Below are 23,787 nucleotides of genomic sequence, written 5' to 3'. Positions count from 1 at the left end.
CTTGCTATTGAGGGAGTGTAGCAAAGGTTCACCAGACTGATTCCTGGGATGGCAGGACTGACATATGAAGAAAGACTGAATCGACTGGGTTTATATTCACTGGAATTTAGAAGAATGAGAGGGGATCTCATAGAAACATATAAAATTCTGATGGGATTAGACAGGTTAGATGCAGGAAGAATGTTCCCAATGTTGGGGAAGTCCAGAACCAGGGGTCACAGTCTAAGGGGTAAGCCATTTAGGACCGAAATGAGGAGAAACTTCTTCACTCAGAGAATTGTGAACCTGTGGAATTCTCTACCACAGAAAGTTGTTGAGACCATTTCGTTAGATATATTCAAAAGGGAGTTAGATGTGGCCCTTACGGCTAAAGGGATCAAGGGGTATGGAGAGAAGGTAGGAATGGGGTACTGAAGTTGCATGATCAGCCATGATCATATTGAATAGTGGTGCAGGCTCGAAGGGCTACACCTGCACCTACTTTCTATGTTATCTATACTATGCTATTCACCTTTTGGCAGCACTTCAATTAGCTCATGTCTGATCTGTACCTCAGCTCCAGTTACTCACTTTTGCTTCATATCCCTCGCTACCCTTATCCAACAAAAATCTATCGACCTCAGACTTGAAAGCTTGTTCAAGCCAAAGTTTGCAACAGCAATTCGGAATCCGCCTCTCAGTGCTGCCCGAATTGAGCTATTTCTGTGCGGCAAATAGGGCTTATATATTCACAAACAGCTCTCAAGTGACTAACTAACCAGATTATCTACAACAGCTTCTTTTTCTTTTCTAGATTCACTCAGATTCGGACAAGGGAGATGGCTCCATAAAGTACACCATATCAGGGGAGGGTGCTGGAACGGTTTTCATTATTGACGAGATTACAGGGGATATCCATGCTACGGAGCGATTGGATCGTGAAGAAAAAACCTACTACACACTTCGCGCTCAGGCACGGGACAAACTGACCGATAGACCTCTGGAGCCTGAATCGGAATTTATCATCAAAGTCCAGGATATTAATGACAGCGAACCCAAGTTTCTAGATGGACCTTACATCGGCAGCGTGCCTGAATTATCACCTGTAGGTAAGGAGACACGAGTTGGTTTGTGTGTGTAATCTCTGCAATGATTGCTCCAGATGTGACGCTGGCATTTACAAAGGTTCCAAATGCAAAAGCATCTTTAATTTTAATTCTGCAATTAGAACCTATAAATCTGATCTTGGTCTCAAGTGTGTCTTTGCACAGTGTGACGTGTTGTCAACAATGAGCATTCGCTTTCATGGACTGTCACTTCAAAATGTGTGTTTTAAATAAAAGGAAATCTATTTACTGAACCTCTGGTGAAGGCTTAAGTCAACTTCCTTAATGAAAAGTTTTATTGAATTGAACAAACTGAAAGAATAATTGGATTTCAATGAGGTTTGCAGTGCAGTGTTGTGAAATACAAAATGGACGACTTTTACAGCGAATGCTGGAAATGTGAAATAAAAACAGAAGTGCTGGAAATACTCAGTGGGTCAGGGAGTATCTGTGGAGAGAGAAACCAAGTTAACGCTTCAGGTTGATTACCTTTCATCAGAACATTTGGTTTGGCTGACAATATGGCTGAATTACATGTGCATCCTTCCTTTATTTGGTTTGACCTTCAGTGACTTAAAAAGTTGACACAAGATGTGCTTTCATCACATGTAACAAAAGCCCTTTCTCTTTGGGATGAAAAGCCAACCATTGCAAAATATTTCATCCTCAAAAGATAGGCATCAGGAGAGTCAACAACATTAGCACTATTTGGAAAACTCCCACATTTTTTAACAGGAACCTGAGTAAACAAAGTTTGTGTTCAAGTGTTACAGCTATTTGGACGAGCCAGGTGACAAGGTCAAAGTGGCTGCAGACTGGCATAGGGCCAGACATGTGTGCAACATGAAAATACTCAACTGGAGGAGGGATAATTTCATTGAGTTAAAAAGAGATTAGCTCAGGTGGATTGAAATAAAAGTTTGGCAGGTAAAACAGTAGAGAGTCAGGGGAGCGCTCAAAGAGGAGATAGTTCAATTTCAGGCTCGACACATTCCCACGAAGGGGAAAGCAAGGGCAGTCAAAGCTAGGAGATCTTCTTGTGGAGACAGAGTGCATGGCTGAGGTAGTAAATGAGTACTTTGTCCTCGTCTTCACCAAAGAAGAGGATGCTGCCAATGTCACAGTGAAGGAGGAGATAGTTGAGACATTATATAGGAAAAACATAGATAGGGCCCGAAATTAATGACCTTACCGCCCACTGCCACCGACATTCCTCTTGAAGTTGTGCCCAGTGCCACTTTTCATTTGGTGCAGAGCGGGCGGGAGGGGAGAACCGCCGGAAACCGCCCGTTGATGTCAGTGGACGGTCAAGTGGCGCAACTGACCTCCCGCCTGCCGAGATGCCAGATTGGTGTGGGCGAGAGTCGGCGGGAGTCTATCCCGACAATGAGTATGAAGAGCTAAAAAAAAAGGTTAGTAAACATTTTTTTAATTTTTTTCTTTACAGCGACCTATCTGCGGTGCCCTGAAGGTGTTCCGATGGTTTGTATTTGATGATTTTCCTTTTCAGCTCTTCGATCCTCCGTGGGTCCGACTCCATCCTTGGCGGCACATGGGCAGCAAGCGCCATTGTCGCCAAGATTGGGAGCTCCCGCTGGCTGCCGCCCAGATTGGTGGCATAAGTCCCTCTTTTGCTGCCCGCCGCCCTTTCAAGGAGCTTTTTGACAAAAACCCTGCCCAAAGTACCATCAGGTACCTCGGCGGCCATTGGCGGTCCTTTGGGTAGCACTTGGGGGGGATGGGAGCCTTCACCAATTTCGGCCCCATAAATTGGAGGTGCTTAAAAGGTTAACAATGCTCAAAGTAGAAAAGTCACTCAGTCCAGATGGGATAACCTAGGTTGCTGAGGGCAGTAGGGTGAAAAATGCAGAGGGTGCGGCCAAAGTCTTTCAATCTTCCTTAGACACAGGAGCAGTGCCAGAGGACTGGAGCAAATAAGATGCCCCTGTTTAAAAATGGGGCAGCTACAGGTCAGTCAGCCTACTATCGATGTTAGGTAAAATTTTAGAGATAATAATCCAGGACAAAATGAATTGGCACTTGGAAAAATATGGGATATTAAGTGAAAGCCAGCATGGATTTTTTTAAAGACAAAGCATGCTTGACGAACTAAATTGAGTTCTTTGATGAAGTAACAGAGAGGATTGGCAAAGGTAGTGTGGTTGATGTCGTTTATATGGATTTTCAAGAGATGTTTGATAAAGTACCGCATAATAGACTTGTTAGTAAAACTGAAGCCCATGGGATTAAAGGGACAGTGGCAGCATGGATATGCAATTGGCTCAGGGACAGAAAGCAGAGAGTAGTGGTGAACGGTTGTTTTTCAGCCTCGAGGTGTGATGTGTGCAGTGGTGACCCCCAAGTGTCGGTATTAGGACCACTGTTCTTTTTAATATATATTAATAACTTGGACTTGGGTATAGGGGGCATAATTTCAAAGTTTGCAGATGTCACAAAACTTGTAAATGTAGTAAAGAGTGAGGAAGGTAGCGATAGACTTTAGGAGGACAGAGACAGACTGGTAAAAGAGCAGACACATGGCAGATTATATTTAGCTCAGAGAAGTGTGAAGTGATGCATTTTGGTAGGGAGAATTAGAAAAAGCAATATAAACTAAATGGTTTTAAAGGGGTGCGGGAACAGAGAGACCTGGGGGTGTACGTATAGTGAGCTTTGAAAGTGGCAGTACAGGTTGAGAAGGCTGTTAAAAAAGGCATATAGGATCCTTGACTTTATAAGTAGAGGTTTAGGGCCCGGACTTGGTGGCCTTACCGGCCACTGCTGCCGGCTGCTGCTGAGTTTTTTGGGCAGTATCCCCTCGGTGTCATTTTCCTCTAGGCCTCCCGCCGGCGGGAGGGGAGGACCACTGGAACTGCCCGCTGACAGCCGCTAGCGCGCAAGACGCATAAGTGACCTCCCGCCCGCCGAGCTGCCATATTGGTGCGGGCGGGAGTTGGTGGCAGCAGAGGGAAGCACTGCCGCGTGGAGGCAGGTCTAACTCCAACAGTAAGTAAGAAAACCTGCAAAAAAAGATTCGTGAATTTCTTATATTTATTTTTTCAGCGATTTATGTGGAAGGAGTCCCCTGAAGCTGTTCCAGTGGGGGTTTTTGTGTGTAATTTTTTTTAATTTTTAGCTGTTACCCCCTCCCTGGGCCCGACTCAATCCTTGGCGACACTTTGGCGAGGATCGCATTTGCCGCCTAGATTGGGAGCTCCCGCCCGCTGCCGCCCAGATTCATGATATAAGTTGGTTTTTTTTGCCACTGGGCGGTATCGGCATATCTTTTGAGCGGCACTTAGGCGGGCCTTAGCTTTCACAAAATTCGGGCCCTTAGAGTGCAAAGCAAGGAAGTTATAATAAACCTTTATAAAACACTGGCTAGGCCTCAGCTGGAGTATTGTGTCCAAATTTGGGCACCATACTTTAGGAAGGATGTCAAGGCCTTAGAGAGGGTACAGAGGAGATTTACTAATGGTACTAGAAATGAGGCACTTCATTTATGTGGAGAATCTGGGATTTCTTAGAGCAGAGAACATTAAGGATTTATTTAATTGAGGTGCTAAAAATTATGAAGTGTGCTGATTGACTAAATAAGGAGAAACTATTTCCAATGGCAGAAAACCAGTAACCAGACGACACAGATTTAAGGTAATTGGGAACGAATCTGAAGCGAGATATTTTTTTCACGCAGAGAGTTGATATAATCTGAAGTGCACTGCCTGAAAGGGTGGTGGAAGCAGATTGAATGGTAACTTTCGAAAGGGAGTCAGATACACACTGGAAGAGGAAAGATTTGCAAAGCTATGGGGAAAGAGCAGAGGGTGGACTAATTGTATAGCGCTTTCAAAGAGCCAGTGCAGGCACAATGGGCCGAATGGCCTCCTTCTGCTGTGGCTCAGTGGGTAGCACTCTCACCTCCAAGTCAGAACTTTGTGCTTTCAAGTCCCACCTCAGAGACTTGAGGACAAAAAACTAGGCTGACACTCCAGTGCAGTGCTGAGGGAATGTTGCATTGTTGGAGGTGCCGTCTTTCGGATGAGACATTAAACTGAGTGCTCTCTCAAGTGGACGTAAAAGATTCCATGGCTCTATTTTGAAGAAGAGCGGGGGATTTATCCCCAGTGTCCTGATCAATATTTATCTCTCAATCAACACAACATAAAACAGTTTATCTGGTCATTATCACATTGCTGTTTGCGGGAGCTTGCTGTGCGCAAATTGGCTGCCACGTTTCCTACATTACTACAGTGACTACTTCATTGGCTGTAAAGCACTTTGAGATGTCCAATGATAGTGAAAGGTGCTATATAAATACAAGTCTTTCTTTTTCTTTTATGATTCTCACAGTTCCTGTGAGTTGGCGACACTCTAAATAGCGGGCTATTAACCTCACAGCACAAAGGCTGAGTGTGTGCCACTGTACCCCAGAGGTTGTCCTGAATGAGAAGTGGAATGCTGTTGATGTGGTTTGGTAAGCAGCAAGCTTACTGAAACTGTCCTAAAGCAGCCTCTTCTTGGGGTGAGGAGAATATTGGATTCTTTCTCTCTGTTCTTCCACTTAGTACAGTCAGCGATCTAATTTTTAGCGTATGTGTCAGAAAAGCAACTCTTGGGTTTGCAAGATGGAGGATAATTCTCTGGTCTGGAGAAGACACGGGCCTTCAGATACTAATCAGAATCAGCAACTTCAAAGCTTAACCTTTTCTTATGACTTCCCATTTGTTTAGTGGAGGCATTAACCCATTTAAATAAGCAGACGTCACTCCTGCATTAACGTGGCAGAAATGTCACACGAATGTATTATGTGTTCACTAATATCGCCAACAGTAATTTCTGGGCTATATCCATACTTGGCCGTCCACCCAGTTGACAAAACGTATAGGGAGATGTAATCTTGAAAATATTGTATTCAGCACCCGAGGCGCAACTTGAAACGAGTTGGGGAAATGTTTACCCATGTTTTGGACAGAAGGTGAGCTTGGTATCTAAACAGAAACATGTCAGCTTGAAGCTCGGGGTCACTGATTTGATTGTCATACTATGTTTGACTTTAGACATTAAGTTTATACCCCTGTCTCAGCTGTTCCAGAACCACTGGGCCCTAACAGCTTTCTCCTCCTCCATTGTGTTCCTTTTTAACATACACAGCACAGTGTTTTTTTTTAAGGGTTCATTATAATCCAAAAGTAAAGGATAAAAATATCTTTATTACGATTTCAAAATAATCATGTTTAGAAGCTCACCTTCGCTGCTTACAAACTTCATCTTGCAATCTCAAATCGATTTGCTTAATTAGTAATATTGTCAGATGCTGAGTAAGGGAATATCTCCAAATTGCACATATTGATATAAAATATTGATATTTACTGAGTAAGGGAACATCTATAAGTGCCTAGATTATAGAATTACGTCTTTGTATGGAGGTCGTATGTCTCTCAATCCCATAACTATGTGAGGATATCTGTAATTCAAGGAATCCCAGTTCTAGATATGAATGTAAACATGACTTCTCTCACTTCTCTCGATCTAGTTTCCATGGGTTGTTTAAACTACTCATCACATAAAACAAAGCCTTGCATATAGTGAGCATTTGTCAATCTCAAGACATCATACTCCAGATGTAAAACAATCTTTGAAGAGAACATAAGTCAGGCATTTCATTCAGAGGTCTTCTCACATGCAGCCTGAAATTTATAATAAGCCTCTAATCTGCAAAATTCTCTAACCAAACATCAATTAAATTCTTATTGACCTCACCCCACATCTGCCAGACAGTAATTAGACTCTGTGGCATTAAAGGCGCACAGCTGCACCTTAACAGCAGAATGAGACATGGGATAATACTGCTGTCGTTATAAAACTGTGCATCACCTGACTTACTCAATACCACAGCGGATCTGCAGTATTTTAAAAAGAATGTGCCACTTTAAAGCAGTGGGCAGCTGTCAAATGAAATTATGTGCTCTAAATGATATCTCAAAGCAGAAAAGTATGTTGAACTTGTAAAGAATCTTGGTTGATCATACTTGGAGTACTGTGCACAGTCTTCATGTTATAAAAATTATATAGAGGCACTGGAGAAGATGCAAAAAAAGATTTACAAGGATGATACCAGAACTGACAAGGAAGTGGGGGAGGGGCGGGGGCACCAGAGCATAGAACACCAGGAGGGACAAACAGAACAAAGTATTGTGTAGAAAGAGCAAGAATTCGATGGATGAAGAAAGCCAACCAGCATATGTGTTAATGCGAGGACTGTTACAAATAAAGTTGACGAGTTACAGGTGCAATTTGCCACATGGGGTGTAGAGACAAGCGTGTTATTCAGGTACACAAAGTAGAAGTTGGAATACCGGCTTTCGAGCACCAATTGGTCATTCTTATCCCTTTTACAGCTTCCCAACGCAACTCACTTCCATAAAGAAATAACTGTTAAATGGTAAGCTGCCCACAATCCCCAAAATTGGGAATGGCTGACCAACTATTGAGTGATCGCCCCTGTAAAAACCGATAGTTAGGAATATCCAAATCTTCCCTTCCTTTTCTCGATTTCCATTTCTGGGGAGAAGGTGTTGACCAATATCTACTATGAGCCCACCAACACCCACAGCTACCCAGACTACACATCCTCCCACACCACGTCTTGTAAGGAGTCTAGTCCACTCTCCCAACTTCTCTGTCTCTGTCATATTTGTTCTGACGATGCCACTTTACATACCAGTGCTTCCAATATGTCTTCTGTTTTTATTTCAGATGGTTAGTAATATATTCAGGATTTCTGTTGATTGTCCAACTCTTAATTTTAATTGGTTGGAAAATTGTGTGCAGGGTGTGTCTGAATTTGGAATGTATGCTCCCAATGGGTGAGACTCACTGCTGGTAGCATGAAGTTGGAAATTTACTCGTAATCTGAATCGCGAACATCGTGTTTGAACTTTAGATTTGTGTTAATATGAACATACAGGACATGATTGCCCCTCAGGATTTATATAACTACATCTTTCCTTAAAGCTGCAGTTGCCATGGAAATATATATTTTTTTGCAAACATGAAGGAGTAAATTTTACAAATTAGTGCTCCCCGCACAGCGCTCGATGGGACGCAAATTGGATAATCAGGCACGGAGGTCATTGCATCCTCCTGCATTTTCCAGAGGTTTTAACTCAATTTACTCCAAAGTGCTTACTGTTGAAGTTGATCTGCGTGATCTACAGTTGGCTACAAAGCAACTCTGCTGCAAAATAATTATTCTACACCAATCATTTCATTTGTTTGGATTCATAAATGTGCAAACTCCAAATTATCATCAGTGGTCGAGGGTGGAAAGTGGCAATAGCTCGTCTGCATTAGGCTGCTGGTAACTGGGAGCTAACAACGGTTTCATTATCATCTCATTGATACTCAATCATATGAGAAAAATGGAATGTGTGCATTTTATTTATCCTATTTAATTATTAACTCACTGGTGCTAGGCTCAGTCATGCTTTTCTGTTTTTGAAATGATCATAACTTGTTCCATTCAGTCATTGGAATGCCAACATACAGAAAGACACACTTGCATTAATATAGTAGCTCATTATGTTGCTCTGAAAAGTCTTAAAATGAGTCTCATAAAGTGAATTATCGTCTGCACCGTGTATTGTGGGTGCGTTGGTGTCAACGCGATTCACTATCTGCATTGGATCAAACCATCCTAGCCCCAGACGCCCTCCAGAGGATTCGGAACATGTTGTTAAAAGTTACAAGGTAAATCCGAGTGTGCTTAGGGTAGCAGCTGGTGACAGATGCTGGAGGCGGAATCAGATAAACTACACGAAACAGTGTAGTGACACTTCAGTTGGTTTTAATGCATTTGCTTCATTGCCTTATTAAAGACGCATCAGGTTCAGGAACTTTGAAATGAACCAGTTCACAGTTGGTGGGCAGCGAGCATCCCTGGCACACTGGCAACTTCCACCACTCACCCTGTGGCACTGGCGGGTTCCACCCATTAGGAAAGACCTTGAAAGGGTGGGGGTGGGGGATGCGTGGAACGCAGATTCACCTGAATGGCACCAGGACTTAAAGCATTAAATTATGAGATTCAGGTTGCATAAAATTTCCAGCATCCACAGTATTTTGCCTTTGCATAAACTTGACTTGCATGGCCGTGAGTATAAAAGATTTGAGTAGTAATCTGATCAAGGTGTTTAAAAGGATTAGATAGGGTAGATACAGAGAAACAATTTCCTCTGGTGGGAGAATCCAGAACAAGGGAACATAATCTGAAAATTAGAGAAAGGACGTTCATGAGCGAAGTCAGGAAGCACTTTTTCTCACACGATGGTAGTAGAAACCTGGAATTCTCTCCTCCAAAAGGCTGTGGATACTGGGGGCCAATTGGAGCATTCAAGACTGAGATCAAAAGATTTTTGTGGGGTAAGGATACCAAGGGATATTGAGCAAAGACAGGAATATGGAATTGAGGTGCAGGTCAGTGATGATCTGATTAATTGGTGGAGCAGGTTCCAAGTGCTGAGTGGCCTACTCCTGTTCCTATGTTATTCATTAGAATTACCAATAAATGGCCAAATCAAAATAGCATCTGAAATACTCCAAGGGTGGCCAAACATAAACATCTTCAATACACAACTGCACAATGTTGCATCACTGCAGGTAATGAATAACAAGTCAGTTATCTAGCCACCCTGGATATTATATTCAGCAATAACCACTGACCTGAAAAGTGTTTGTATACAGCTTTTAGGTTGTCTGGAGGACTGTGGTGTCATTGTTGATGAGTTCAAGACAGCTTTGTAAAGTGATGTAGCAACAATGTTAGGTCAAACCCCGTGGGTATAATTGATATTCACACAATTAATCAGATGTTCCCAGCCCCTGTGAACATTACTTTGTAGTCGAGGTGAACTCTTGATGATTGAGATGATTTTGTTGGGCTGTTTTCCTCTGTGGAGTAATTAAAAGAACATAACCCAGATTAGAACAGCTGTAATGAAGCCATCCATAAAACAAACACATCTGGCACATAGAAAGAAATGCAAGAGGCTGGCTCCAAACCCCCTCTATGGTCTGCAATTATTGGAGCTGAAAGATACAAATTAATTAATAGAATAGTCTTTTGTTTAAACATTAATTGTTTTGTATCATTTGATTTTAAAAACAGCAGAATTCCCTGTTCATTTTTTCTTTGTTGAATACAAGCTTTGCACATTTTTCTCATTTTATGGCAGAGAAACACGTGATTTACAGGTGACACAGAACATGCACATTGTAATATATGCACCTGTGAGTATGCTCACAGCCTTGTGGAGCTGTTGCTCTACGCGGGAGTCCTCCCTTTATTTACTGGGGACTTGGCCTGGAGCAGTCCCATGCAATAGATTTTTAAGTCGGTTACGGACTCCCAGGCCGCCTGCAATTTCTGTGGTTTGGAGGAGTCCGTGTTCCACGTCTATGTTAAGTGTGTGAGGTTGCAGCCCCTCTTCCAATATTTGAAGGGGTTGCTCCTCAAATTCTGGTTGCACTTCAGTCCCACACTCCTGATCTTTGGGTACCCTTTGCGGAGGGGAGTGGTCAGGTCGGAAGGCCTCCTCTTAGGACTGCTCCTGGGCATGGCCAAAGGGGTCATCAGCTGGTCCAGGCAGCGGGCAGTCAAGGGGGTCGGGGAGTGCCTCTCTTCCGCGGTTACGTTCAAGCCATGGTGTCCCTGGAGATGGAGTACGCGGTGTTCACCGGTACACTTGCGATCTTCAGCGGGAGATGGGCACTGGAGGGACTGGAGTGCATCATCACCCCCGGCAACCAAATTTTAATTTGATGTAATTTACTATAAAAGTTTAATTTGAAATGTGTTGGTTCTGGTGCCCTTGCTAAAAGGGGGCACTTGATTTTGCGTTATACTAAAATAGTTGTGGAGCTGTTGCACTGTGAGTAGTTTAGCCAGTCATGTGATATTCGCAAGACTCAATAAAACCCCAGTTAATTGAGTTCAGGTTCTCCACGATGAGGCAATAACCACTGACCTGAAAAGTGTTTGTATATAGCTTTTAGGTTGTGAGCCTGGTGGATGAACTGGTAGTGTTTAGTTTGATTGTTAAACCGTTGCGAATATGCCAGCTAGTTCTTTGCAGCAAATGTGTAGCTCTAGATACTTAAGCAAAGAACCCATGAAGCAAATACACTACACACATACACATTGTTAATGGTCTGTCATTGTTCAGCTTAATTGAGGGCAATTATTCACTGATCCAACGACAACCCCACAAATGCACATGGATAAAATGACTCCAACGAATTTGACAATCAGACCAACCAATGCACGGGTTCTGTCTGGGTGGGGTAGGGCTATATGACGTTAGGCACCATTCCTGCTAGTACAGACCAGAAAATCCCAACCAAACAATTCCCTGAGCTCCACAATGATGGGGAGCCAAGAGCCTCCTGACAAAAGAGGAGCTCCTCAGCCCTCCACTACTCTCAAACTCCCTCTCATATCGACCAGTCCTTTCCCCCGATGACCTGGACATCCCACCCAGACTAAGGGGACAAAATTGCTCCTCCGGGAATGGCCGCCAACTCTCTGCAGAGGGGATGCCATTTTGCAAATTACCCTTCATCAGGGGCGGAGCAGTGTAGGGGTCCGCTCCGCCCGTTTTCCCACCGCGGCGTGCAATCAACAGATGGCGGCCCCTTCCCGAAATTGCCGCCTGGGAAATATTTCTTTTGCGGAATTGTCCCCCAGGAGCGGCATCGCTGCTGGCCAGTGCACCCGATAGCATTTGCTGTCGGTGTACTCCTTGTTGGTCGCCCTTAAAGGGGAGATGGCGCTGCCAGCTACGCCATTTTATTTTTTATTGTCGGCCAACTGCCAGGTCAGGCCAACAATTATGCCCCCCCGGGTTCGGCCGAGCCACCAACAGGCAGCCCGGCACCCCCTCTTGGGTACCAAATGGCTGGCCCAGACGAAACCCTCCCTGGTGGCCCAGTGGATCTAACTTAAAAATATGCAAAGCTGGCAGTGGTCCTCCCCTTTAACTGATAGGGAGAGACGTTGTTCCGCGTCGTGCTGACGTCAGTAGCGTGGTGCTGATGAGTGATTGGGCCGGCCGAGTCACTGCAAGGGAATTTCCACCCCTCAGCCGCAACTACATGAGCAAAAAAAAACTTCTAAGTGCCAAATATCGACGGCATCTCCGCCGCAACCCATGTGATCGAGAAAAACTACAAGGTGCGTCACGTAAATTTCTAACCTTGAGTCTCAAAACAGGAATAATACCAGCCCCATCAATAATTATTCATTTATTTTACCATTCCCTTACCTTATTTCCTCACTCTATTTACTGGAGCCATTTTCTATGGGTAAGGGGGCGGAAAGGAAGTGCTCTGCTCATCATGACCTTGAACCACTCACCTAGTGGTATCATTGAACAGCAGGGGACCCATAACAGATCCTCCAGTGGTCCAGGTGGAACTTCTGTCATCCAGATCCCACAGAAAGCTTTTCCATTTAGAATAATAGGACTAGACTTTCCATTAATTTTGCATCGCTACCGCTTACTTAACGTCCATTTTAACACTGAGATGAGGTATACTGCCCAGATAGCGCCCATTTCACAAAAAAATGGAAACTAACACCCATTTATCGCTCACTTATCGCCCAACGTTACTTTCAGCCTTTAGTTAACGCCGAGAATTAATAATACCGCCCGCCCATTTTTTCCTGCTGTCAACGTTAGAAAAATGGAAACTAACGCCCATAATATCACTGAGCGTTACTTTCGGCATCTCGCCCACATATCGCCAAAAATATCACTCGCCGAAAAACGCTGAGAAAAAGTTGCTCTCACCTGAACTTAACTTAGCAGTATAGATGCCATGTTGTAAATCGGAGGAGTTTTCATAAAAAAGGCTTCTTCAACTTCTGGGGAGTTTTGATGTAATCTGGAGTTATTTTAAGGTGATTTGAACATCTGAACAAACATCTTATAATACTGTAGATGAATTGAATTTATTTTATTTGTTTTAGTAGATAAGTTTATTGTTTGTGAACAATAGTTATAATACTGATAGTTATTGTAATGGGGCCTGTAATTTCTTAGCCTGTCTTGATGAATACATACATGCTGCAGACTAGAGATGGCAGAAGGTATATTCAGCAGCATTAAGTGCCCAATCAAAGAGGTGGCAGAGTGAGGAGGAGGAGGAGGAGGAGAACTTACACCCAACGCACTTACTGGGAGAAGCGGTCTTATCTGAGAAAATGCGCAACAATGTTATGTTAAATAAAATAAATTTAATATGTGTATTAATTCATACTGAGAACTGTACAAAACACCCCACCCCACTCCACTCCCACCCAACCCCACAACAAAATTAAAACATTTATATCATCTATCACATTTTAACGCTTCCAACAAGACTTCGAACACAGGGAACAAAAATGCAAAAAAACAAGGCATCCCCTCCCCCCTCCCTGCTTCCTCCAAACCTCCCAACATTTATTCAATAGCAACAACAACAACATCAAAATACTCTCACAAATACAACTGCGGCCATGCACCTCACTTTCCTTTCCCCCCCTGCTTCTCCTCCCCACCTCTACCCGTTCCCCTTCCCCTCCCGACTCCAAGCCGCCTTGCCGCAGTGCTCCTCAGGCACTGCTTCATTGGAGGGGATGATGGCAGATCTGCTGGTTGGCTGGATGCTGGAGAGGACGGTCCCGAGGAGGGAATGGCCTCCGAGCCAGAAGCAAGAGCTTCATCCTGGCTCGCATGTGTCGTTGGCAATGGGGGTGCGGCACCTTGGGGTTCAGTGCCACGTTCCAGGAACACTGGTAGCCTTGTGGCACCAGTGTTCCTGTCTATCACCTCCAGGACCAATGCTATCCGCGGCATGTACTCTGTCATGGTCGTGAATATGGTGGCCAGCTGTTGGGATATGCCCCCCATTGTCTGGAGGATCTGCTGACCTATGTCACCACACCTCCTGGACAAATTAACCATGTCCCCACTGAGATCTGCTGGTCGTGGAGCAGTCCTGCTGCATCGAACCAACCTCATTTTATAAAGTGGAAAGTTGGGGTTTTGAAAATGTGCGATAATCCAGCGATCTCAAAACCCATAATAAACGGCAACTCTGGAAATAACACCCATTTTTGGGCGATCTACACAATAATGGAAAGTCTAGCCCATTGAATCATAATGCATCTGTTTATAAAGTCAAATATCCCACATGCTTTTTTAACAACCTCCTCAACTTGTCCTGCTGCCTTCAAAGATTTGTGTACATACCCTCTCTAATCCTGCACCCCTTTAAAATTGTACCATTTAACAGCACCACCTTCTTTCTGTTGCTGAGTTAGTTTTCAATGAACTTAGATAATTTGCAATGAATTCTATAAACATCAGATTTTATTTATACAGCTTTTTATATCCAAATAGTTTGTCCTCCTCAGTCCATTTAGTTCTGGCTGGGATTGGGAGCTTACTGTGTGGAGGCAGGAAATAACAGCCATGAACTGTATTTCATTGGCTGTAAAGCACTTTGAGACATCCAGTGATCGTGAAAGGCGCTATATAAATGCAAGTCTTGTTTTTTTTTTACAGCACATTTGTATGTCCTGTTACAAGATCCTACTGTTTCAGAGTCTCCTTTATTTGTAAAACAGTAGTCCTTATACAATCCAAGTTCCAAACACGTTTCAATGCACATAACACAGAGCACCCGCGCATACGCACGCACACCCGGTGCATCTTTTAGCTCTCCAACTCCTAGCCTCTTTCAGCACCCTACTTCTCCTGAACCTCCCCTTTTATGCTCACCTGGCTGGGGCAAGTCTCCGTGCACTCCAGGTGCGATTATCTTTCAAGGGGAGGTTCTTAAAGGGACCATATCCTTCCTCTGGGATCAGGGCCCACATCAGCCTACAGCTGGCATACCAGCCTTACTACAATTCAGATTGCCTTCCCTTTCCCCGCCTCTGCTCCTCTCAGCGAACCTGTTCTGCAAAGTGTATCATAATTAAAGTAATTTGTTACTGCAGTGTGCAATTACGCTTTGCCCTAATTCCAACCTTTTTCTCTCTAATAGTCAAGCCAGTGTAAATTTTAGTCCAAGCTCTTCAAGCCCCCCAATTAAATATAACATTTGCATTTTAGAAAAACAAAATGTAATTAATATTTGTACCGTGGAATATCTGCTTTTTTTAGCACCGGGCTTGCCAAGCAACAACAACTTGCATTTGTTTAGCACCTTTAATATAGTAACACACCTGGAGTCACTTCACAGGAGCATTATCAGACAAAAAAATTGACATAAAGCGAAAGAAGAAGACATTAGGACAAGTGACCAAACGCTTGGTCAAAGAGGTAGGTTTTAAGGAGGGTCTTAAAGGAGGAGAAAGAGGTGGCTAGGCAGAGAGGTTTTGGGAGGGAATTCCCGAGTTTAGGGTCTAGACGGCTGAAGGTGTGGTCCTAAGCAGATGGCAGTTATTTTGGACTGGACACTGCTTTTGCCATATGCATTTTGGTGACTGGCCACGAGCAACGTGGACAGCAGTCCTACCTTTTTTGGCTGGAGGAGCTGCATGTCCCATGGTGGGGAAAGAGAAGAGGAGTGAAGAAAAACCGGGGCGAGAGTACACGCCATTGCCAGAGGCAAAGACCCTAATATTATCACAAAACAAAGCACACATTCTGTTATATATGTACACTATAGACATACTCTCTGTGCAGTCACTCTATAGTTGCATTAGATGGAGACTTGTTTACCGGAGGAATCATCAACAAGGTTCACACTGTATACACTATGCTGGCACCACCTGAGAGCACAACTGGTGGAGGTCCAGGGATCACCTGTACACCACAGGTATCCAGATATAAAAGGGAGTCCAGCACGTGGTATCCTCACTCTGGAGTTATATTAAACGGATTAAGGTCACTACAGTTCAAGTGCAATACTTTGCCTCGTGGAGTCATTATCAGAGCATCTAAAGACATAGAAACATAGAAACATAGAAAATAGGTGCAGGAGTAGGCCATTCAGCCCTTTGAGCCTGCACCACCATTCAATAAGATCATGGCTGATCATTCACCTCAGTACCCCTTTCCCACTTTCGCTCCAAACCCCTTGATCCCTTTAGCCGTAAGGGCCATATCTAACTCCATTTTGAATATATCCAATGAACTGGCATCAACAACTCTCTGCGGTAGGGAATTCCACAGGTTAACAACTCTCTGAGTGAAGAAGTTTCTCCTCATCTCAGTCCTAAATGGCTTACCCCTTGTCCTTAGGTTATGTCCTCTGGTTCTGGACTTCCCCAACATCGGGAACATTCTTCCTGCATCTAACCTGTTCAGTCGCCTCAGAATACATAACACATTCAATGTTGTGTGAAGTGAAGAAGCATTTCTGATGTACCAAATACAACTCTACGGTCCCAGGTAATATTCTATGATCAAGTGAATGATAATTTCCACCCCCACAACAGATTATCCTGGTTATGAATTGACAGTGAAATATAAGCAATAATTCTCTATTGTAGGGTTTTCTGTCATTTTGGTTGTCTGTAACATGTTGTTTTTTGACATTTGATCATGCTACGTTCACTTTAGAGAAGTGAAACAGGCGTCAAGAGTCCGATATGGTGGGTGGTGTGTGAATACTAATGATTTGTCGGAGGTGCACTACCTGCCATAAAGGCTCCTCCGTAGGATTCCAGGACACGTGCCTGAAACACATGCATATGCAAGTAGAGGGCCTACTTGTTTGAGGGCCCCTTTGCAAAATGTGATTGTGCTTGACTGCAGTATGTACAGCTCACGTCTCTGCAGGCCCTTGGCAGCAAATATCGAGGCCAAAGTGACTTGCACAGTGACAGCAACCACCTGCAATAAGTTGGATCACTGATACTATGGATGTCACACCACGAACAGTCGCCTGCAAAGAAATCTCAACAGCATAAAGTGTGGGTCAAAAGACACTCACTCAACAGGAGTAAACAGCTAAAACTCAACTCTCAGTGGTGAAAGGCAGAGGTCAGTCCGTTTATCATCAGTGCTTTCTTACCAAGTGTTCAATGCAGTGGTCTCATCGGAGTTCAAAAATGAAGATTTGTATTGTCCTTTCACTACCCCCTCCCCCATCTTTAACGGTGTAACTTTCAGTGTCCATAATATTGGGGTAGATTTTCAACTTGCCATCTGACTGTGAAACTAACACTGTGGATCGGCCGCCAGTTATAGAAACCGACCCATTTTCCATCAGGCGGACATACAGAGCTTTCATTTATATAGCTTCTTTCATGATCTTAAAGTGCTTTACAGCCACTGAATTATTTTTGAAGTGTTGTTACTTTTGTGATGCAAGACAGCCAATTTGCACACAGCACGTCTCACAAACCCGCAATGTGATAACGACCAGATAATCTGTTTTTACTGATGTTGGTTGAGGGATAACTTTTGGTCAGGACACCAGGGAGACATCTCCTGCTCATCTTTGAATAGTGCCATGTGATCTGAGTGGGCAGACAGGTCCTCGGTTTAACGTTTAATCTGAAGGACGGCCCCTCTGTCAGTGCAGCACTCCCTGAGTATCGTTACTGATAGCCAGCACAGTAACATAAGTGAGGTGATGCCAACGCCATAAAAGGTATAACTCCTCGGTCTGAGTCATGCCGGCTTGTGGGTTTTGCAGGATTGCGGACAAGAAAATCAATAGTCTGAAATCCAGAATCCTCAGGACCGAATCCATGCCGGATTTCGGGTTTTGCCGGATTTTGGATCTCGCCGCCCACCGATCTTCTGATTCGCACCATTCCTCTGCTCGCCACTCCTCCGCTTCTCGCCGCCCACCAATTCCTGCCACCCGCAGCCCTGGGCGCTGCATTTTTTACCGGTTTCCTTGTTCTTCACTGCTCGATGTCGCCATCTTGGCCGCCTCAAAAATGCCTGTTTTTTGGACAATTCCGGTTTTTGGAAAACCGGATTCGGGACATTGTACCTGTATCACCGTATTATATGAAATGACACCAGCTCTGGTGTTACTGGATCCTGCTGTGTGCCTATTTTCTCGTCTGTGAGCCGCTAGAGTTTGTTGCAAGGTTTCACACCTTCGAACAGTGCCATGGGATCGTTTACATCCACCTGAAAGGGCAGACGAGGCTTCGGTTTGACGCCTCATCCACAATTTGGCCTGTGCCACTGTTCGTCGGTTGTACAGAATTGACATGGTGTTTTGGAGCACGGTGCTGGGTACATTACATATTGCATAGCACCTGCGGTAACATACATTGAGAGCCTAACAAATCCCTGGGACACTATTATTGCGAGAGAATTTCATCACCAACACGGCTAGGGTTGTTCCTAGCTGGGCACTTGGATGGTACATGATCACAAGTGGCAGTTCTGGAGGGTGGAGGGGTAAGGTTCTTTTCTCGTGATTTACAGACCCCCTCACTCAGGAAGGCTCAGGGAAGAGAGGGTCCGTGGCGGAGGTGGGAAAACTTTGCCATTAGTGAGAGGGCCCAAACCTCCTCGTGTTTTCCAATTCCGGGCACAGCGTCAGCATCACCAGCTCTGATTGGTCAATATTCATAGGTTTTGGTTCTCAATTATGTTTGCAACTCAAGTTAGTGCCTGTTCCCAAAGTTAACAGATTATGATAGAGTGAGTTTCAGAAACGCGTGCTACAGGGCAGACAGGATGTAAAGCGCCACAACATCTATGCTGCCATTCGCTGCACACTTTCCAATTACAACGGTGTTCCCACTGCAGTATATTCCCAGCATAGGACTCAGTACTTCTGCGCGACTGACCTGGGCGGAGATCAACAGGGAGGAGACTGTTCATCATCATCAACAGTAACTTGCATTTATTTTGCTTCTTTAATGTAGTAATATTTTCCAAGGCTCTCCACAGAGGTGTGATCAGAACAAAATGAACATTGAGCCAAAGGAGAGATTAGATGGGGTGACCAAATGATTGATCAAAGAGGTGGGTTTTATGGAGGTGAAGAGGTGGAGGGGGTTATGGGATGGGAGTCCAGGATGTGAGACCTAGATGGTTGATGGCACGGCCGCCAATAGTGGGGTGACTTGGATTGGAATTCTGTGCACCAGAAAATTCAAAGCTTCTAAATATTCTGCGAAGCATTGCCGTTTGTCGCAGAATCTTGCCCATGCATCAGGAACATTCATACAGGTCACTTGCTTTACGAGCAACCTAACCACTGATATAAAATCCAAGTGTAAGAAAACAGGCAGGGGGTGTCCCTCAGGCGAGTCACACAAAGCTGGCCGTGTCACATTGGTGGGAAGCTCAGCTGGAAGATGGCAGATTTCAATCTGCGGCAGACAGCAGCCCACGACCCAGACACTCAGGAGACCATGGGGGATTCGGTTGGAGTGGGTGAGCATGCGTCAGTCTCCGCAGAACTGTCGGAGAAACACAAAGCACACAGCTGAGCTCCGCAGCCAAGGTGTTTGACGAGCTCGGAGTTGAATAATAAATAGATGTCGTTCACAAAAAGTAGCTGTCACCCTTTCAACTTAAGCTGTCACCTCATTATGAAAGGATGTATCCACTTGATCAGTGCACAGGAGTTGGCATTTGGGCTCATTCAATAAGGGAGAGAGCCATCAAGATTCGGGGAGGAGCCACTTAGACAGTGTATATTCCGTATGCATTATGGTCCTTCAGTGGGACTGGCAGAGCAGGATATTAAGAAGGCATCTTAACCTCCTGTATTTTACACATAGAAACATACCAGGCAAAGAAAGTCAACACTAAGGAAATCGAATGCTTTTACAAACATAGAAACATAGAAAATAGGTGCAAGAGTAGGGCATTCAGCCCTTTGAACCTGCACCACCACTCAATAAGATCATGGCAGATCATTCACCTCAGGAGCCCTTTCCTGCTTTCTCTTCATACCCCTTGATCCCTTTAGCCGTAAGGGCCATATCTAACTCCCTCTTGAATATATCCAATGAACTGGCATCAAAAACTCTCTGCGGCAGGGAATGCCACAGGGTAACAACTCTGAGTGAAGAAGTTTCTCCTCATCTCACTCCTAAATGGCTTACCCCTTATCCTAAGACTGTGTTCCCTGGTTCTGGACTTCCCCAACATCGGGAACATTCTTCCCACATCTAACCTGGCCAGTCCCATCAGAATCTTATATGTTTCTATGAGATCCCCTCTCATCCTTCTAAACTCCAGTGTATAAAGGCCTAGTTGCTCCAGTCTCTCCTCATATGTCAGTCCAGCCATCCCTGGAATCAGTCTGGTGAACATTCACTGCACTCCCTCAATAGCAAGAACGTCCTTCGTCAGATTAGGAGACCAAAACTGAACACAATATTCCAGGCGAGGCCTCATCAAGGCCCTGTACAATTGCAGTAAGACCTCCCTGCTCCTATACTCAAATCCCCTAGCTTTGAAGGCCAACATGTCATTTGCCTTTTTCACCGTCTGCTGTACCTGCATGCCAACTTTCAATGATTGATGAACCATGACACCCAGGTCTCGTTTCACCTCCCCTTTTCATAATCTGCCGCCATTCAGATAATATTCTGCCTTCGTGTTTTTGCCACCAAAGTGGATAACCTCACATTTATCCACATTATACTGCATCTGCCATGCATTTGCCCACTCACCTAACCTGTCTAAATCACCCTTCATCCTCTTAGCATCCTCCTCACAGCTCACACCGCCACCCAGTTTAGTGTCTGAAAACTTGGAGGTATTGCACTCAATTCCTTCATCCAAATCATTAATGTATATTGTAAAGAGCTGGGATCCTAGCACTGAACCCTGTGGCACTCCACTAGTCACTGCCTCCCATTCTGAAAAGGACCCGTTTATTCCAACTCTCTGCTTCCTGTCTGCCAACCAATTCTCTATCCACGCCAGTACATTACTCCCAATACCATGTGCTTTGATTTTGCACACCAATCTCTTATGTGGTACCTTGTCAAAGGCCTTTTGAAAGTCCAAATACACCACATCCACTGGTTCTCCCCTGTCCATTCTACTAGTTACATCCTCAAAAAATTCCAGAAGATTTGTCAAGCATGATTTCCCTTTCATAAATCCATGATGACTTGGACCTATCCAAATGCGCTGCTATTCCATCCTTCATAATTGATTCTAATATTTTCCCCACTACTGATGTCAGGCTAACCGATCTATAATTACCCGTTTTCTCTCTTCCTCCTTTTTTAAAAAGTGGTGTTACATTAGCGACCCTCCAGTCCATAGGAACTGATCCAGAGTCGATAGACTGTTGGAAAATGATCAGCATGCATCCACTATTTCTAGGGCCACTTCCTTAAGTACTCTGGGATGCAGACAATTAGGCCCGGAGATTTATCAGCCTTCAATCCCATCAATTTCCCCAACACAATTTCCCGCCTAATAAGGATATCCTTCAGTTCCTCCTTCTCACTAGACCCTCGGACCCCTAGTACATCCGGAAGGTTATTTATGTCTTCCTTCATGAAGACAGAACCAAGTTATTTATTCAATTGGTCTGCCATTTCTTTGTTCCCCGTTATAAATTCACCTGAGTCCGACTGCAAGGGACCTACGTTTGTCTTCACTAATCTTTTTCTCTTCACATATCTATAGAAGCTTTTGCAGTCAGTTTTTATGTTCCTGGTGAGCTTCCTCTCGAACTCTATTTTCCCCTTCCTAATTAAACCCTTTGTCCTCCTCTGCTAAATTCTAAATTTCTCCCAGTCCTCAGGTTTGCTGCTTTTTCTGGCCAATTTATATGTCTTTTTCTTGGATCTAACACTATCCTTAATTTCCCTTGTTAGCCACGGTTGAGCCACCTTCCCTGTTTTATTTTTACTCCAGACAGGGATGTACAATTGTTGAAGTTCATCCATGTGATCTATAAATGTTTGCCATTGCCTATCCACCATCAACCCTTTAAGTATCATTCGCCAGTCTATTCTAGCCAATTCACGTCTCATGCCATCGAAGTTAGCTTTCCTTAAGTTCAGGTTCCTAGTTTCTGAATTAACTGTGTCACTCTCCATCTTAATAAAGAATTTACAATATTATGGTCACTCTTCCCCAAGGGGCCTCGCACAACAAGATTGCTAATTAGTCCCTTCTCATTACACATCACCCAGTCTAGGATGGCCAGCTCTCTAGTTGGTTCCTCGACATATTGGTCAAGAAAACCATCCCTAATACACTCCAGGAAATCCTCCTCCACCGCATTGCTACCAGTTTGGTTAGCCCAATCAATATGTAACTTAAAATTGCCCATGATAACTGTTGTACCTTTACTGCACATATCCCTTATTTCTTGTTTGATGCTGTCCTCAACCTCACTACTACTGTTTGGTGGTCTGTACACAGCTCCCACCAGCGTTTTCTGCCCTTTGGTATTCTGTAGCTCCACCCATACTGATTCCACATCATCCGAGCTAATGTCCTTCCTTACTATTGCATTAATTTCCTCTTTAACCAGCAACGCCACCCCGGCTCCTTTTCCCTTCTGTCTATCCTTTCTAAATGTTGAATACCCCTGGATGTTGAGTTCCCAGCCTTGGTCACCCTGGAGCCATGTCTCTGTGATACAATTACATCATATCCATTAACTGCTATCTGCGCAGTTAATTCGTCCATCTTATTTCGAATACTCCTCGCATTGAGGCACAGAGCCTTCAGGCTTGTCTTTTTGACACACTTTGCCCCTTTAGAATTTTGTTGTAATGTGGCCCTTTTTGTTTTTTGCCTTGGGTTTCTCTGCCCTCCGCTTTTACTATTCTCCTTTCTATCTTTTGCCTCTGTCTCCCTTTTATGTCCCTCTGCCTCCCTGCATAGGTTCCCATCCCCTTGCCATATTAGTTTAACCCCTCCCAAACAGCTCAGTGTTGGCATAAAATGCTCCTAGGTAGGAACAGCATGGGCTAGATGCACTCTCCCCATTACCTCAACATGTTTCAGTCTTGACCTCAGATGAATCGCCCGCTGAACCAGTATTAATTATATGTAAATCTATGGAATTCTCTGCCCCAGAGAGCTGTGGAGGCTGGGTCTTGAGTATATTTAAGGTGGAGATAGACAGATTTTTGAATGCTAAGAGAGTCAAAGGTTATGGAGAGCATGCAGGGAAGTGGAGCTGAGTCCATGATCAGATCAGCCATGGTCTTATTGAATGGCGGAGCAGGCTCGAGGGGCCAAATGGCCTACTCCTGCTCTTATTTCTTATGTTTTTATGTAATTCCTTTTGTCCCCTAACCAGCTATCCCTGAGGGTCAAGAGAGATTGCCAATTTAATGGGAATTATATTTTTGGCTCAACACGCCAAAAAACTGGGTTGAGGTATAACTCACTGCACCAGTCAGTACCCCAAAACTCCACACTGTTAGAAAGAAGCTTTTCCTCACCCCTCCACCTCCCCCCACCCCACCCCCGCCTATCCGCCACCTCTTCTCCCTGTGCCGCACAACATTTCTTGCCCAAGTAGCTACCCTGCCCCTAGGCCCCTCCCCAATGCTGCTTTGTAAATGGTGAAGGTGCAGAATCATACCCCAGGGTTACATTCCCTTTGGCTTACCTTCCTCCGCCCCAGAGAAGTACCCCTCCTGCTCACTGCCTCCCTGATGGTGAACCGAAGATGGAGAATACACCGACTTCTAGCATCAGCTGCACAGCACAATAGAGTATCACCATCTGAGCCA

General features: G+C 44.4%; 1 protein-coding gene across 1 annotated transcript in view; it reads left to right on the top strand.

Moving 5' to 3' along the window:
• LOC139276996 (cadherin-22-like) overlaps positions 1-23,787 on the top strand; it is a 750,218-nt gene that overhangs the window by 63,310 nt on the left and 663,121 nt on the right. Inside the window, exon 2 of the mRNA XM_070894995.1 lies at positions 794-1,088. Within this exon, the coding sequence (XP_070751096.1) occupies positions 794-1,088 (295 nt within the window). The remainder of the gene's footprint in view (positions 1-793; positions 1,089-23,787) is intronic.

Source organism: Pristiophorus japonicus, chromosome 12, assembly GCF_044704955.1.
Source record: "Pristiophorus japonicus isolate sPriJap1 chromosome 12, sPriJap1.hap1, whole genome shotgun sequence".
Taxonomy (NCBI): domain Eukaryota; kingdom Metazoa; phylum Chordata; class Chondrichthyes; family Pristiophoridae; genus Pristiophorus; species Pristiophorus japonicus.
The sequence above is the reverse complement of the archived record's forward strand: the minus strand, read 5'-3'. Positions and strand labels throughout refer to the sequence as shown.